Source organism: Neospora caninum, chromosome VIII, assembly GCF_000208865.1.
Source record: "Neospora caninum Liverpool complete genome, chromosome VIII".
NCBI lineage: Eukaryota > Apicomplexa > Conoidasida > Eucoccidiorida > Sarcocystidae > Neospora > Neospora caninum.
In genome coordinates, this window is record NC_018395.1 from 4552199 (window position 1) to 4569744 (window position 17546).

Genomic DNA, 17546 nt, shown 5'->3' on the forward strand with positions numbered 1-17546 from the left:
AAAGGCTCCTTCCTAACATTGTACGAAGAAAGACACTTTCTGCTCGTGAAGATGAAGAATTACTGCTCTCCTTGGCGCGGCCGAGAACGAGCTTGACCCAGCTAGTGGCCACTGTGGTGTCAACACCGGAGTTGATTCATTTTCGGCAAATTATACTTCTCACCTCTTCTTTTCGAAGCCGCGGACAACCTTCCCCAAAGCGTATAAATCATTCCGCCTTTCCTGACGCAAGTGTCGAGATTTGGACACCCCCCTTTGCGTAGTACCGCGTACCATGCTTTTAGAGTCCTGCGGTTGAGGACCGCAATCTTAGCTCCTTCCAATAGACAACTGACGTATTAATCATGGGCAAAGGGGTGGGCAAAATTCGCATGTGCATGCGGGCCCGGTCCGATTTGTCACAGGGCTGACACATCTAGTCTAATTCATCAGCCACCAATCCATAGCAGTGTCTAAGACTTCTTTGGCCTCAACATTTGTTGCCCGGCGTCGTTTCCCCACATGGAAATGACAGTTGAACGGGCAACGAAAGCTAGAGTCTCGCGTTGACAGTGTGTGTGTTGTGCTAGTAGTCTTCGAGTGTTCTATGGTGCTGCCAGGCGCTCGCCACAATGCGTTTGCGGGAGCATGGCGGAACCCCGCCCGCACTGCTGGCTGCCACTCTTTTCAAGATCGTTTTTCTCAGTTCGCTCACATTGTTCTCGGAGGTAGCCTCGCGTTCAGATTACACGCACGTATGCAGTGTCGGCACCGAGGAAGTCCACGCTGCGGCAAACAGCACCATCAACTTCCAGTGTGGTCCTATGCTGACGTTGGCGCCAGAGGCTTCGTCGAATATGGTTTACAGAGGAACCAGCTGCAAAGAGAAAGCTGAACTTTCCTGGCTAATCCCAGGAGCAGAGTTGTTTTCTGCAGACGCGCAGTACATGAGAAAGCGCTCTCAAAATCAAACGCACTCTTCGGTGTACACCCTGAGAATCGGCGACTCCCCCGCAGAAGAGGTCCAGATTTGTTACAGGTGTAAAGCCTCGCAGATCAATGCAATATACGGAGAAGCATGGGGTGACGACCCTGTGGATCGTGGTCATATAACGACTGACACACTCTGCAAAATGGTCATTCGCGTTGCGGCCGCACCAAAAACACCAGCCGCCGCCTTCGTAGCAAACCTTGGTCGGTCCCTGAGCGTAGGGCTGGCGTTTTTGACAGGGCTTTGCTTCTGACGCAGTTCATCTGGACCCTAACCGCGAGCTAACGGCAAGCACCTCTCTCTTACCTGAGGAAGATACACTCTGCCCTCACGAAGAGGGATGAGACTTCTGTCTGAGACCTTACCCTGATAGTTCACCGCGTTGTTTCACGCTTTCCATATTGGCATGAAGCTCGAATGCAACGTGTATTTTCCGGTTACCACAAGCTGTCTAAGCTCTTTGACTTTTCCCAACAGTCGTGTCTACTTCCGTTGTTCCTATCGCTGCCCCATGAACGGGACTGTGTATCAGCCATCATTTGAAGGACTCGTTTTTGGTCTGAAGCTGCCTCGGCTCCTTGTTATTGCGCAGTGCTTTACCGACGTGAGATGGCCGCCATTTCGCCCCGGAAAAGTCCCTCTCCACTGTGGGCTAGGCGATTGCAAGGAGCTTGCGTAAAACGGCGCTGGTGACATTGGAATGTCTACATTGGATTGTCACCCAATCTCGGATTCTTGCTTCTCGTGCATCAAACGCTATTGTAACCTGCCTCCTGCAGCGATCCCAGCTCGACTAACTTGTTTGCTTTCCCGATGTCATAGCGCGAAAAGTAGCACCGAGTTCAGCTATGTGCATTCCTTCCCCATAACCCCATGTGCCGGAATCGTGGCGCGACGTGATACGACGCCGAGGAATTCCTTGCAATGCTGTAGCATCTATGCTGCCACCACAGCATTTCTTGGGGCAGCGATCAACACAGGCTGGAACATTGTAGGGATACTGAACGGCACCTTCTGGTACAAAGTTCAAGATAACTCACGGCGTCGAGTAGACACTTGCTCGAGCGGGGTACTACCATTTCCTCGATCTTGAACAGCGTGCTACACTCCCGAGAGGAGGCTGTTTGACCTTTCGTAGCCACCGGCACGCTAAGTGGTGATACATTTGCATGACAGTGGAGAGCCGCCCAACATGGTTCTACAACTTTCCATTCCGCTGTAGAGCAATCTTATCTGTATGCCAGGATATAAATGTTCCATCTCGAACGCGATTGCCGGGTCTTCGCTTGCCATACGATTCTTCCACGGAGCAGCCAAATCAGAGCCCACAATAGGTGCCCATCTACCAAACAGATCTGTGACATTTTGTAGAGGGGGGAGTTTCCTGCCCACGCAGAGCGACCTCATAGTGGATGTGAAAACCCTCCGCTCAAAAAAAAGTGATCGTCGCCGTTCGTTTTGGTTCGGCATCGTGTAGCCTCTAGGATAATGCTGATGCAGAGGAGAAATGAAAGTGAATGCAGCACCAACGACAGAAACTTGTACCATGTCTAGGTTAACGCGTTTTTGTGCAGATGCACTATGGGCCTCGTACATCTGGCGTTTACCCGCTTCCTATAATGCAATATGCGACCGGAGGTCGAAAGAGGCTGTGGCGGGCGACACGTGCGCCATCTGATGCTGGTGCAACGGTGTTGACAGCCAGGTGAAAATATCTAACCCATTTTGAATTTAGTATCTTCATATACTTGATGATGCTGAATTCAATTCGTGGTCGCCCCGCGTTGTCTGTGAGCCGCTAAGCAACACGACATGGCATGAATGTGGCGTCACCGTTGCCGTGGGCTCTTGAACGACGGAAGTTACGCGCTGCCACTGTTAGCTACGGGTTTTACGCTGCTGATAACGGAGTCGGCCGTCTAAATTAACTTTGTTTTTCGAAACCAAACTCGTTTCTGCCCTTCAACGGTTTTGCTGTGAAAGGAGAAATTCCGCCCCTTCCCCCCCCGCAATTGTCTTCCCACCGGTTCTACATCAACAATATTCGAGAAGCGCTGTCTCCGCCGTACCACAGAAATTCGCTACGAAGTTGGCCAGGCAGGATGCGACTGACGCCACCATCCACCGACGCCTCTGTCTCTTAGTTGGTGTCCCAGGGGTTCCCTCGGGTTACTTCAAGGTGCGCATAGTCACCACGCCGTTTCCCACAGTTGGAGTATCAACGGTCGAACTATCACCCACAACCACAGCAGGCAAAAGCCCGACACCCGCATGGTTTTCCCCGACAACTGCGGGCCGCAGCGGAGTTGGCTGTTTTTCAGTGTCGGTTCGTCGCCAGACTGTAGCAGTTTTCTAGCTGCGTCAGCGGTGACAACCATCAGCGAATGGGGGGTGTACCGGTGGAAGAAGCGGAGACAACCACCGCCACTGCCAGCAGGCGGGGTCTCTCCCATCGCCAGCTGAGGGAAATGGGTACTCGCGAAACGCTAGAGTGCATCCTGGGACTGGGGTTGCTCCACGGAGGACAGGAAGCGGTGGCGGACAGCGTGGCTTTACTTGCCACCTCCTGGGGGGCTGGTTGTTTACAGAAGGCAGCCCTTGGTGGAAGACTCGTTCGCATTTCTGCATTGATATTCTCGTTAAAATAAATGTACTGTGTGTACAGTGGGTGTTCTTGATTTGCATGGCCGCCCCGTCCGCAACGGTGTGACGAGGCGACTGCCTCACGTGCTCACCCCCCGTGGTTGCGCTTTCTTTGTGAAAGCCAGCAGCATTTCCCGTTCTGTTGCCGTTTCGATCGATATTCTCTCCCGTTCTCAGCGTGGGACGTAGACTGGGCAGTTTCGGAGGCTGGTAGAGACCCTTTGCGGTCGAACTCTGCTGGGTTCTTCCGAGACGCTTTCCTAGGGTTCCTTGTCAATGTGCGGGGCGGAGGCACTTGCTCTTTCCCCCCGGTGCCGCCATCATCTTGTCTGCTGGTCGCTCGGGTCCGCACACGGAAGAAGACTACTGGACGTGTTGTTCCAAAGAGTACAGAATGTGGCTGTTGTCGGTTGGCACAAAGGGGGGCATTGTGCCATTTTGACTTGCGACAACGCTCGACTTTGCAGCGCGGATTTGTCGTTTTCACCTCAAAAGTGTTGGATGGTGTTCGTAACCGCGGACTTTTCAGTGTTCGTGAGGTCCGCGTTGCCAACCCATGCGGCGGCTGTTAGTCGCGCTGCCATAGGGGTTCGTGTTTTCCTCTAGCATTTCCTGTATTTTCCACATGTGACGCCACTTTCGCATCAAGCTTCGCTAGGATTACAAGTGTGCGGGAAGCCGCGAAAGATAGGTGGGCCAAATGCCGGCGCATAGTCATCCGCCAAGCCTCCGTACTCAATAGCGGACTGCCCACAGTCGTTCATCCCGCGTCACCTGACAGGCAGATGATCCCTGATGCATCCACCGTGCTTGACATGATGCGTTTTTGTGCATTCTGTTTGCACATTAGTGACGTTCTCCGGGTATGACCCTTTGACACAAAGCTTGGCGGCTAGCGGCCACTTTCTGGACACGGCGAATATCGAATTCACCGGCATCGACGCCCCAACTCGCCCTTTGGCAGGTTCATGAAAAATTTGACGGCGTGCCGTCGGCCCCGAAACTGGATCTCGTCTGCGGTTGCCTGACCAACTGATGGCGCCGCAACACTGTGCCTCAAAACTTTGGCAGCTGTGGGCCTGAAAGGCGATGCCCGATCTTTGCACAGCGATGGCGAGCACAGTGAACCAAAGCAAGCGACCGGTGCCGTGAGACTCGTTCACAGCGTTTCTGTCAATCGGTATCTGAGCACAACGTGAGCAAACCCATCATGCCTCACTTCAGCTTGGGATAGGGTATCTTTCCTGGATGTCCCCCTTATTTATGGATATCCCTGACGGCTCTCCATCGCGTCTCGATTCTCCCCTGCAACCGGCTTTTTGTCGGCGCGTGCGTTAGAGGTTAAGGCGCCCCTGAACGCTTCGTGTTCTCGCTTTCGAGGCCTGCCTCTTGTGCCACCGCGCAGCGGATTGTTTTCCGAACTTGAATTTCGTCACCATGGCTCGGAACGCTCCGCCGATGCTGACGTCTCCCGACGTCCTTACTTCTGCATGCTTTTCCCCTTCTCGGTGCCCCGAAGGATCCGGACTCCCGACAGCCGGCGAGCTCCCCTCTGGAAAAGCAGGCGATTCCACGTGCACGGGGTCCCCGGCGCTGTCTCCCACTCCGTTGACGTCGCCCGGAGCGTCCAGTTGTGCGTCTGCCGTGTCGGTCTTATCGTCTCCGATGTCGGCTGCCTCCGACGTTTCAGTGCAACCTCGGGATCTCTTTTCCACTCCCCACGGGTCACCGGCGTCCTGGCCGCTGTACTCAACTCCCGAGCCCGGGTTGCCTCCACTCGCGCCTGACGTAGCCACTGCCTCTCGCGCGGGGACTGCCGGAGACCCGGTCCAACAAGCGAGTTCGGGGGGAGCAGGAACGTCTGACACTGCGGGACGCTCTGTTTCGACTGAACAAATTGGCAATGGCGGCGCGTGTACCGAACAGGAGGCGAGCCGTTCACCGCATGTGACCGCTCCCTCTCCACCGTCACTGCAGAACGCAGCAAAGGAGGTGGGTGCACATCGTCGAAGGGGAAAGGAGACCGCACGCTCCGAGAAGAGCGAAGGGGCGTACCACCCCTCAGAGGAATCTCAGGGCGTCTCCGTGATCCCCCGCCCTGCCCATATCCTGCGAATCTCGTGTAGCGACAGCAGCCGGTCGACGACAAGTGAAGCAGGCGCGGAATTGTTCTCGAGCCCATGGGAAGGGTGCACGCCCGGCGCTGTCACCCCTTCTAGCGGGGCGAGCAATGGAAAGGCTCTTTCAGCGGAGGTGTCTCCTGAGCAGTCAGAGGGCGAGGTCAGCCTGGACACAACTGACAACTCAGGAGAGAACACAGTTTCCACGAGTCAGACGATCCTAAGCAGCCGCTGCGCCAGCAGAAAGAGCAGCTTGGAGCGGGGCGAAACCGTAGGCGACGTCTCCGACAGAGCAGCGTTGCTTCCAGGCCGGTCAGCCGAGGGGACGGAGCGGTCGAGTAGCCTGCGCAAGAGGGAGCGGCTGGAGGGCAGAGCTTCAGAACCCACGCACTCAGGGATCAGCCGAGACGGCGAGTGTTTGCTGCTTCCATTTTCTCTTGAGCACCCCGTGGGGATCAAGGACGCGTGCGCGCCGAGGCTAGACCCGTTCGCGAAGGGCGTAAACTCCCCGAGCGGAACTCGTGCGGGCTCAGCCTCTGATTTGCTGCGGTCCTTGTCATCTGGACTTGCGGATTCTCTGGATCGGCCAACGGAAGATGGACAAGGCGGCGAGGAAGAGCGGATGTCCTTCGAGCGCTTGGAAAGCTTCTGCGATGCTGTGCGCACCCCGTCAGTCCTCCGGAGGTCCGGCGCTAGCTTGTCGACGGACAGCAGCGACGCTTCTGCGCCTGCACTGGTCGCATGCTCCGGCGGAGCGCTGGGAGAGCTGACCCCGCGGAAATGCTGTGGAAGAGGAAGTTCTGGCTGGGACGGGACAGCCTGTGGTTGGCGTCGAAGCTCAGTGAGCGAGGGGCGAGAGGCCGAGGCGGCTGCAGCCGTGGGAGGCGTTTCGCAGTGGCGGCGCGCGAGTGCGTCGCAGGAAAGTCAAGCGCTGCATTCCACTGTGGCAGCCGGAGACCAGTGTAGAATCAGGGATGAGCGTGGGGCCCCAGAATGCAACGCTTCGCTCAACGAGAACGCGGTCTGCACAAACGTGGGGAGCCGGCGGGGCGACTCGCCACCCGTGGGATGCGAGAAAGTAAACGCAGTTGTTTCCTTGCCGTGTGGCCAGGCAGTGGAAGAGACGGAGTCATTTGCGGGGACTGCGAAGCGACGACCTGAACTCCCGGCCGGCGCCGTTCGTGAGAAGCTCGGTAAAGAGTCATCGTTGTTTTGTTGTGCTTGCTGTGGGGGCCGACTGCTCTGCTCCCAATGCAGCGGAACGAGAGACGTTCACGGGGTGGAGACGGTGGGATACGAAACTTCAAACTCCAGCGCCCAACGGTTGCCCGGCAAGTTTGTCGAGAGATGTGGTGGCGCAGATGCGCCTGGGGACTCGGGCGGCGGCGTCACTGGCTGCGCTCCGTGTCGGGTCTGCGCTGAAAGCATCTACTGCGGGTTTTGCGTATATCGGATGCAGGCGGCAGTATCCGTGTCGTGCGCTCCCCCATCGGAAAGGCTGCCCGACAGAGGTTCAGCGGAGGGCCAGGCGGATGCTCTACGGCGCCAGTTCAACGGCGTCGATGCACTGGATAGCCTCGGCGGTTCCGTCCGAGACCCAGATGTGGGCACATCGTCTCTGTGCACGAACTGCCTCAGTCCGGGGTGCCGACAAACGTTCCCTTGCGTGCCGCATCCGTTTGGGGAGTCGGGTGCTCTCCAGGATGCGCCGGCGTGGTTCAGCGGGGGGTCGAGTCAGGCGGAGACGAAGCCAGACGACATTGAAATGCTCGGAGGTTCTCGGGCTCTGTTCGTCGCGGACTCCCTCACGAACGGCTTGGGATTGTTTGCCCATTGCACCCCCGCAGGTTCAGACATGCGTGGGGAGTCCTCGGGGCAAGCAGCGCAGCCGGTCGCTCGGCATCTTCCGTGTCAGCGACAAGCTGCTTCGTGTCGGTTCCCTCCATTCTCTCAGGGAAAGCCGCTAGGTTTCGAAGGGGTCGATGAAGGCGCGGGCGCGACGGAGTGCGGTGCCCTGATTGGACTCGATGGCGTAGTCGGGAGATCCGGCAGTCTGGGACTAGTGCCTCTTCAGGGAGACGTCTTCAGTCCGCAACGAGCTCAGGGAGTGGGATGGGAGCAGATGGCGAGTCACCGGCACTCGTGGCCTTCGTGTGCACCCGGGTTTCTCGGGTCAGCCGGTATCCGCCCGGAAAGGATCAAGACAGACGCGGGACGCAAGGCAAATTCGGATGCTTGGAAACAGGAAGTTCTTGTTCCGGCTCTTGGAGCATGGCCAAGCGATTCACACGCGCTCTGCTCGGCAACGCACACGACGTACCGGGGACCGTGGGACTTGTCTCGGTCGTGCGCTGCGGATGCGGCCTTGCATATGCCTGCGATGAAAACGGATTCTCATATGGTGGAGGGCGCCGGGTTGAATCGAACGCACGGTTCTGAAGGTCTTGCAGTGAGGCCAGCCGAACGCGGTGCGCTGCGCAGCGATGCAGCAGGCAAAACTTTTAGCGGGCACTGTATGTCTTGGGGAGTTCGCGAGAATCTCGGGGTGAACGCCCTCGTGGCAAGGGAGGGTGGGGGCTGCCCAGAGGACTTGAGAGAGGGGACAGCGCAGGTAAACTCGCGTGTCAATTCACCTGGATTCGTAGGCAGGTGCACAGTTCGAGGACCCGGCGGAAACGGTGAACTTCGTCCGTTGCCAGTTCTTCCGAACGAGGTCTTCAGAACGTCGGCAAACGGGGCGGAAGGGGACCGCCGTTTCTCGAGTGAGTACACACGCCTGATAGAGCGGATGCAGGACGGGAACTGCGCAGGAACAATGCCTCACTCTGCCGTGCCGTCGGGATTGCTCCACGGGAGACCCGCCAGGTTAGAGGTACACCCGATCGGCCTACCGAGACGCTCAGCCGAGTCGGCTGCCTCGACAGCCAATGGGCCCCATCAAATAGGGTGTACAACTGCAACCCACGGCAGCTCGGGTGCGCGTGCCTGCGGGTACCAGTTACCGCAAACGGTGCCTGCCGTTCCGCTTCCGCCGCTGAGGGCTCGGATAAGCGCAGAAGCCGTGAGCCCCGCACCAACCGTCCACAACTGTGAACGAGAGTTCCGACAGATCGACCACCGTCGCGAAGCAGGCTGCAAGCGAGAGCGATCGTGGGTCAGTGTGCAGGAGACGGAGATCTCATGCAGTCGCTGTCCTTTTATCGGAACCCAGCTGAACAGTTCCGCGGGACACGGGAATGTCCACGACGAAAAGGAAGTGCCGAACTACCAGGCGTTCCCACGTCGACAGCAAGATCAATCGGCACAGCAACAACTTGCAGCCGCGGCGAATCCGGCAAAGAATTGCTTGACAAAACGTCGGCGCATGGACCGGTCCACGACAGGACGCAAAGACGGCCGCGGTGACGCCGGCGCTTGGGGTGCACAGACTGGAAGGAGCGGTGCCGCTCGTGTCGGTTCGGCAAAGTACGTCACGGGGCGAGGCGCTTCGTCCGCGCAGGCTTCTCGTTCCAACGCTGACACGGCAGTGACGCGAGAAGCGGAGCAGACTGGTCCAGAAGCGGCAACTGACACGGATGGCAGCAAACCGGGTGTTTCCGCGAGCAGGAACCAGTTGCTGGAGGCCGAGGAAGGGAGAAAACTGGAGGCTGCGACGCTGCGGTCTCGAAAGCGATGTAGCAGGAAACCGTTTTCAGGGGAAGCACTTACTCAGCAAATGTGGAACTGCGCACCAGACAGCGCACGTGCCAAGGGGGAGGGCACTACCGCGACGAGCGCCGGCAGCAGCCATGCTACGGACTACAGAACGGAGAAGTCAGGCGGATTTTCTGGAGACAGTGCAGACCGGTTTGGTAGTCCTGCGAGGTCGCTTGAATCAGATTTGCTAGGTGTGGGCAGAGGGGCGGGCGGGAGCTCCGATGGCGCGCAAGAAGCGAACGGCCATGGCTATGTTTCGTCGCGTCGTCGAGCAGCCGGCGAGGCAGCGCGTGAAGACATGACGAGTTGCGCAGAAGCCAGGCGGGATGAAAATAAAGGAGCGTCATCCGGGAAGAGCACCCATGGGCCTCCCGCGAGGCCGTGGCCAGGCAGCTCCGACGCGGTGGAGCTAACCGATTCGAGCAGTCAGGGCCTTAGCCGTGGCCGCCAGTCAATCGGCGCTGTGAGCAGCGAAGGGATAGACTGTCCGTCGAGTCTGGCGTGCGCAGAGGTGATTAGCAGTCGCCGCAAACCCGTTTCTGCGCGCGCCTCGCCAAGGCCAAGCACAGTTGCAACCGTGTCTCCGGGAGTGAAGACCTCGAAGCGAAGACGCGGAGAGAAGTGCTCCACGAGTGAGGAATTGGATTCAAGCCAAGAAGAGACAACTGGATCAGGGTCGTCGGGGTCAGTCGAGGCCGTGGACGAGGTCGCACAGGGAGAGACCACTGAAGGCCAGAGAGGATCTGCAGAAAGAGAGCAAGGCGCGAGCGGGGATCAGGGTGGCTGTTCTGGGACTGCGCCTTTGGAAGAGAGCGTCAAGACGGAGGCTGCAGCTGAACAGGAGTCGTCCAGTCCTCCCGGTCGAGGAAGTAACGGGCGCTTCTGGCGCGCAGGCGGGGACGGCCGGGTGCTTTACGATCAGTCAGGTCAGAAGATATCAGGCATCTGGTTTGATAGCGGTCGACGCCTGTGGCGAGTCGTGTTCACACAGGGAGAACGGCGAAGGACGAAGGGTTTTAGTCTGCGCCAGTACGGCTTCGAGGAGGCGAGGAACATGGCTGTGCAGTGCAAACTTGAGATGGAGGCTCGGAAGGGAGAAAAGGCCACCAACAGTCCTGTCTCGCCTGCCAAGTAGTGCTGGAGCCACTTTCAGGAAGCCTTTCGCGAGGCGTTGGTTTTATTGTGCTGCTATCGAGCCAGTGGTGCCACAGGGAATGGGAGCGGATGTCACGTAAAACGCGTCAGATAGAAGGGGTAGCGGGTGGGCGGGAGCTGGAGTGCGTTTGCTTAAGATTGGCAGTGTCTAACGTAGTCGGTGAAAGTGAAGGAACACTCTTCGGTCGGTGTAGTTTCTCAAGTATGGTGTGTGGAAGTCCCTTTTTCAGTACAGAGGGTTCGGCCGATCGTCAAGCGTACTAAGAAAACCCAACTTACAGCCTTTTGAATGGCGTAGTATCGTGACCACAGAAGGCAGTATTATGGTTAGCAACGAACTTTATAGTGTGAGAACCGGTGGAGGACACTGCTCTTAGGAAGCGCGTGCTACAGGGAGTCATCCAGTGGATTAGCATGGTGGCGGTACACACTGTTGCCCACGCTGAAACATAGTTTGCATGTTTCCCTTGTATGTCCGTTGATGATCCATGCGCGAGGTGAAGGTTCTGTATACCTTCCAAGGGTTGCAGAATGTCCACCAGTTGCCTGAAAGGTGCACAAATTAGGGATCGGTATGACCAAGATGTACAGTAGCTGCCGAAGTTGGTGAGGCGCCAGAAGGCTTCCTCGCTTCCCCCGTACCATGGAGTGCCCTCTTGCGACATGACCGGGGAGGAAGGCGGTTGGTCTTGGGGGAGCTAGTTGTCATTCGTGAGAGCTGGTCTCCTAGGGAAATGCATGCAGGCTTTTGCCTCCCAGTCATACATGTCCGGACGGAGAAAGCATTACTCCAGCACGCAGGACCTGCGAGGAGCTTGGTGTCTTCAGGACCATAGAAGACAAACCGCAAAGCAGTTGTTCCCGCACATGCGTCGGACACGGGCAATTGGCATCATTTTTTGGAAGTTTTCGAGAGATAGTGTGGTGGGGTATCTAACAGCGGAGCGTTGTGTATGTTGCGAATGAACGTGGCGTGGTGTGACTGGTGAGGAAATTGTGTGTTCGTTGGGAGCGCGTATGGGAAGGCTGCATGCAATGTGTTCCTTGGTATGCACAGCGACAAGGTAGAAGGACCGGATTTTTCACGGGACTTTGCGACGGGTTGACTTGCGTATCCAGATCCTTAGCTGCAGACGACGTTGTCGGCGTTTCAGCGATTGTGCCGTTCCAGTTGAGGCATGGTTTCCGTCGACTCATGGAAACGCGCTGATACGATATGAACTTCACAGCCTGATATGTGATCTTCATAGGGTTTGCCCCTAATGGGCCTAAGTGCGTGTGACCGGAGCCTTCCGGCTATATGGCTTTCGTAATGGATCCAACCTCTTTTCAAGCTTGAAGTGCGCTGAACAGCTTGGCTCAAGCAAAATTGTTCTTCCCACTTCCCTCTCATGTACATAGCCCCCGTGTTTGCCTCTGTGTCGTGACATACCGGCCTGTCTTTTTTTCCTTCTCCCAGTTTTTTTTCAGGGAGACAGTCCGCTCTTGCACACCTACCGCCGTGCCATCAGAAGAAGTGTCGCAGCGGTTGCGTACGTAGCCGCGTTTAGTGGTGGTGTGTGCTCATTTCTACGATCTCATTTCCAGGTTGATTTCCCTCTTTCCATTCGTGCCGCCATAATGAAGGTGTAGCATTGAGGAATGGCATTCGCACGTCTGCGGATGGGCATATTGCACTGTGTACTGGTTAGAGGGAACAGGCTCATATGTTGTATGATTCTGCCAAGAGAGCGGTGCCGTCCTGTCACCCTGGATACGTCAATGAGATCCGGACAAAAATTGAGCAGTCTGCTTGAAAAAAACTTGCACAGAAGAACCACCCCCTGGGTTCAAGTGCTTCAAAAATGTCTGCCGCCTTGACTTTCCCGGAGGGTCTTCGGGGAGGCACGGTGAGCCGTGCGGAGGAGTCGGGAGGGGTGTAGTCAGCAAACAAACTAGAACTTCAGGATTGACTACAAATTACGGAGGAGATAATGGCTGCGTCCCAAAATAGAAAAGCAGGTTCGCCTTGCCGTCGATATCGGCCACAAAGAGCGGGTGGTCGCTGTACTCATCTTCGACCGCGCAGGAAAGTGCAGTGGTGCTGTGCTGAGGAACGAAGTGGACCCGTGGGACGCTCTGCAATGTCAGGGCGTCATCAAGTTGGTCCTACACAACAGTGAATTATTAGTCAAGTGCATCGTACTTCATTCGCATGTGGCGTGTCGTCATGATTCCATGTATTGCCCATGCCAGAATAGCACACAGACGGTCCGTTAATCGAAGCAGCCAAGGCTGTTGACCGGGGAGTGGTCGGGTTCTGGCGCCAGCACGAGCAGGTGGGGATGTTCGTCGTGGAACAGGTGCAGTATGGAATGATACTTGTGCGGGTCCCTGACGTGACAATTTGCCGTACATTTTCCTGTGACAAGGTTTCTCCACGCAGTGCCGCCTCCAGCTCGGCCGCTGCCTGCTGCGACCAACAGCCTTTCTGTTAACGTGCGGATGCTCTGCGCGGACGGCACAGATGCCACTGTTACGCTACAGGCCGTTTTTCTGAGCGTGCTGTTGCATTTGCTTCAACAGCTGAAGCCAGCAAGGCGTTGATGTTGCGAGCGTATGGTTTGGGAGGCACGTGCAGTCCATTCGCGCTCTCTAATCGATCCGCCGGACTAGTGGCGATTCGGTAATTTTGTGGTCTCATACTCAACAGTTGCGTGTCTCCGGAAAGTTTTTTTACGATCATCCTATCGCTTTGGTGCTGAGATGTTCATAGTTTTGGCTCTACTGAACTTGTACCAACGGTGAGGGCAAGCATGAGAGAAAACCAATTACGGAATCTCTATTTCAATATTCACCGATACAGACATGCATACGGCACCAACAGAAGAGCAGGCACATATGCAGGTGTGGATGGCCTGTCAAAATCCGGGCGCACACAAATCACGTCTCTCGTCAACAGCGATCGGTGGGGCATGTGAACCATCCAATGAGTGAAGTTTTGGCTTCATGGGAGAACGGTTCGTTGGGCCACATCATGTAAAAAACAACCTTGTGTGAACCTGGCAGTAATGCTGAAGGCGGCGAAAGAGTCAGTACTACACGGCAACAATACACAGTCAGAAGAGCACGGGTAAGAGAAGACGGTGTTGCGCTGGGTTTCTGCATTGTTAGTTAACCGTTCCAGCTCCCATCAAAAAAACACTTGTGGTCGCGGGCAAGCGGCGTGCAGCGGGCAATGCGTGCAGTCAAAACCGGTTGTCACGCTCGCGTTGAGCGGCTCTTGTTTTGGAGGAAAACGGTCGGGTTACACACGCAAGAAGTATGTCAACCCGTACGAGTGGAGCCTAACTGCTTCATAGTCTGCTCATGGCAATTGTCAAAATCCGTCTGCAGCCCCTAACTTCTGTTCTTTAGGAGGTGTACAAACTCAGTCGAGAAATGAACAAGCTCAACATACGAATCCAGCCTCCTGGAGGTCTTACCACTCTCAAAACGAGGTGTTCTGTACATGCAGGTGGTTCGCATTCAGGTGCCTGAAAGCATGGTGATAGTACTGAAGAGCCACAGAAAAAGTTTCACACGTGGGTAGTTTTTCCTCTTGTAAACCAGCGGTAGAGGGTAAGTCGCCGCATGCAGAGGTAACCGTTGGTTCATTCTTCACCAGCCAAAAAGAGTCAAAACGGGTCCGAAACTCTTTCAATACCTCAATACAAAAGCCGATTTCCTGTTGTGGTATTTTCGCTATTGGCAAACCAGGAAATTGAACAAAAAGAAGTCACCGTTGGAGAGTATCCATAAATCACCGATGCGTTTTAACAGGAAGAAGTCAAAAGCTGCTATCACACGTCAAACGTTTTGCGGTTGCTCCTGACCTTGCCGTGCCGAAAAACAGACAGACGACAGGCCGCCTGGCGTTTAGGTCGCCTGGGGCTCAAAAAGAAAAGCAGGATGCGGCGCTCAGTGCATCCCATGTCTTCCCTACGGGTGAATTTTGCAGCTTGCAGCTGAACCACGAAGGCCACCGTTTACGGTGTTTCGTGCCACCGGCCCAGAGTGACGGTTGACGAGCCATTACCTTTGTCTCATGAACCCCCCTGGTTCCCGCGCATCGATTATTGTGACACCATGCGTGGTATGCTGTGCTCACCATAGTATATGCCAGAGGGTCTCTCACGATTCAAGCGTCGAAATCTCGATGCCCGCAACTTTCTCTTCTGCTGATAGCGGAGCCACAACGCTAAGCCTCAGCTTTCCAACTTTCGTATCGCGGACCTATCCAGTTAAGACAGATTCGATGAGTTCGTTTGGTTGTCCAAACCGCTATTCAGTTCCCATGAGCTTGCCGCCGCAACGCTTCATAGCCACGGTGGCAACAGTGAACGGTGCTTGTCGAGTGTTTTCTAGAAGTGACAGACAGATATGACGTTTCATGCGAATCCGAAAGACGGACCACCTTCAAGTACGGCCAGTCGATGTATCAGTGGATCAGGACTGCTCGAGTTCAGCCGATATTAATTAATCTGCAATACTTGTGTGGGTATGCGGCATCTGATTAAGAAGTAAAAGAGATTCTAGACGCTCACACCGTCGGTACTGGGTTAAAGGGATATGGATACATATCACCTGCTTGCAGCTTACGGAGCGACATGTGACAGTTTCTGCCGAAGCTGACTCTGCGAAGGCAGTGTCCATGTCCACGTATTCGAACCCTGAATGATGTTGGGGGATTGGTTCTTCCTCGCATGCCGCGGAATGCTACTCCATCGAGGAAGGAGTTTAGACTGCGACGAATTTATAGGGTGTCTTCCAAGGGCATTTTCTTCTAACGAAGTTGGTCCACATGCTTGAACACAGCTGCCACTGGACGTAAATGTGGGCAGACGATGGAGAACTGCATAGGATGTGCAACGGTTTTTTCGTTGCGACTCAGAATCATGTCCTCGTTTGGCTCACAGTGCGACTTTGGCAGGCAGACTGCCAAGCTCCCACATACGGCTGTATTATTCTTTTCCTACCACGGACCATTTGCCTGACGTCTGGCGACTGTCCCCATTTGTTGAGTAGCGCAGCGAATGAGCCTGATGTTGTTCACACTTCGCATACTCCAGTGAGAACCCCCGCTTTCTACGAATATCGTGGCGAATGATAACTTTAGTTTCGGAGAACCCCTTGCTCGTCACGCCGTAGTGTGCTCTGACATCAACGAATCCGCCTAAGAATGGATTCCAGGTGTCCACCAGTGGCTGAGGCACAAGAGGGGAGAGGCACCACCTGTAGTCGGGTATCGACAGTTGCCTCTCTTCATCCGATCTCATGTACACAGAGATACAGCGTGCGAAGCACTGACTCTTCGGAGGAGGAGAAATTCTCACGTGGTACGGATTTTTCTACGTTTCCCTTCGCCGCCGCAACGCTGGGTTCTTTGTCGTCATGGAGCGCAACGGCTGTCTCATCCTCAACTCCGAGCCTTTCTTCGTCTTTCGAAGGGAAACTGCAGGTCAAGGCGCCAACATTTTCTGTCTCTCTTTTATCACCTGACGCTCCTCGTTCGGGATATAAAACTTCGTTACTTTCCCGAGAGTCGCCGGGGTCAGTCTCCACGCATTCCTATCGTCGAGGCATCAGAAGCGAGGGATCATCACGGGACGGAAAAATTGGAAAGCACTGGAGTACTGTAGATCGCGCTCCTATGTGTCCCTTAACTCCATCTCCTTGGGCTAGTTCTCCTCGAATGCCAGCGTCTTTTCCTTCTGTACGGTCGGGGCAGAATTCCGTAGGTCAACAGCAGACACTGGGATACCGGCCGTTACGTCTGCCAGGCGTATCCACATGCCTGCAGCAGGATGCAGTCACAGTGTCCCCCCGGGATTCCGCTCCATCCCCACATTTCTCCCCACATCGGCTATCGTATGGCTCTTCACGATCTTCCATCAGTTACGCGGCACCAGTGCGGTCCGTAGATTACCCTCCGCAACACTCCCCCTTCCTTGCCGGGGAAGAGTTGGTCAGTCATCCAGAGGTGATGTCACGTTACAACTGTGGTAATGTGCATATTCCAACAGAACAGCAGATGGGATCAGCTGTCCAGAGGATTACCCTTCCAGGCCCAGAGATCGCTTCCTCCGTGCCCAACGGAACACACACCAGAGATGGTAACATTTTAGATTGGGAACCTGGGTGTTGTCCAGGTGGGACCCCTCTTTCTCGTTCCCGTCCAGAGATGATGCCGTTCCCCTGCAGTACTAGTGGCAACGAAACGACTTCGGAAGGAAACACTCGTATCCACTCCACAGGAGAAATCTCAGGCTTGGGGCTGCGTCTTTCAGTCGCCGCCTCAAGCTGTCGTCAACAGGATTCGTCCACTGAGGCTCATCCAGAGCACGGGGTGAGGCGGTTCGTGACGGAAGGAAAAACCTCGGACACTCAAAGAGACTTCGCTCATATTGCTACACCTGAAGTCCAAAGAAGCTCGCCTTCTCCCGCGGCATTAACGGGGCCTGTGTTCGGAGAGCCCTCCAGACTCTCTGTGCCGGGGACTGTCAGCTGTTCGCTGCCTCGTGAGAGAGGAGAGGATCATAACAACATTCTACGTTCTCAAATTCAGATGGACGTTGCACTCTCTTGTGGTACGGCGAAGAACGAGGCACCGGTGAACTCGTTGCTGCGGCACACCATGATGTCTTCCAACAGACTGTTCTCACGAGTGTCGAGCGAGCGGGCGAGCGATATGCAACATGTGCCGACGACTTCGATGGATTGTTGGCCTTCCCCCGGCTTGTCCATGGAGAACGCTTTTTCGCCCTTGACCCTTACTCCGAGACCTCCGCCTTTACGGAGAGGCTTTGAATTGCAAAGCTCCTCGGCGGCCGGGGTTGACGCGCAAACTTGCACATCCGCACAGTTCGGGCTTTGCCAGTCGCCCAAAAGGTTGCCCCTGACACTGGAGAAAGAAATCGAGTCTCAGAGCCTTGTGAACTGGG

General features: G+C 55.6%; 2 protein-coding genes across 2 annotated transcripts; both read left to right on the plus strand.

The window, feature by feature from the left end:
- Positions 1-611: 611 nt before the first annotated feature.
- NCLIV_035770 (SRS domain-containing protein) lies at positions 612-1223 on the plus strand (the record flags this gene model as incomplete). The annotated part of the gene is made up of 1 exon (XM_003883779.1): positions 612-1223. The coding sequence occupies one exon, from the start codon at positions 612-614 to the stop codon at positions 1221-1223; it is 612 nt and encodes a 203-aa protein (XP_003883828.1).
- Positions 1224-5050: 3827 nt separating this feature from the next.
- NCLIV_035780 (uncharacterized protein) lies at positions 5051-10564 on the plus strand (the record flags this gene model as incomplete). The annotated part of the gene is made up of 2 exons (XM_003883780.1): positions 5051-9620; positions 9939-10564. The coding sequence occupies 2 exons, from the start codon at positions 5051-5053 to the stop codon at positions 10562-10564; spliced, it is 5196 nt and encodes a 1731-aa protein (XP_003883829.1).
- Between the last annotated feature and the right edge of the window lie 6982 nt (positions 10565-17546).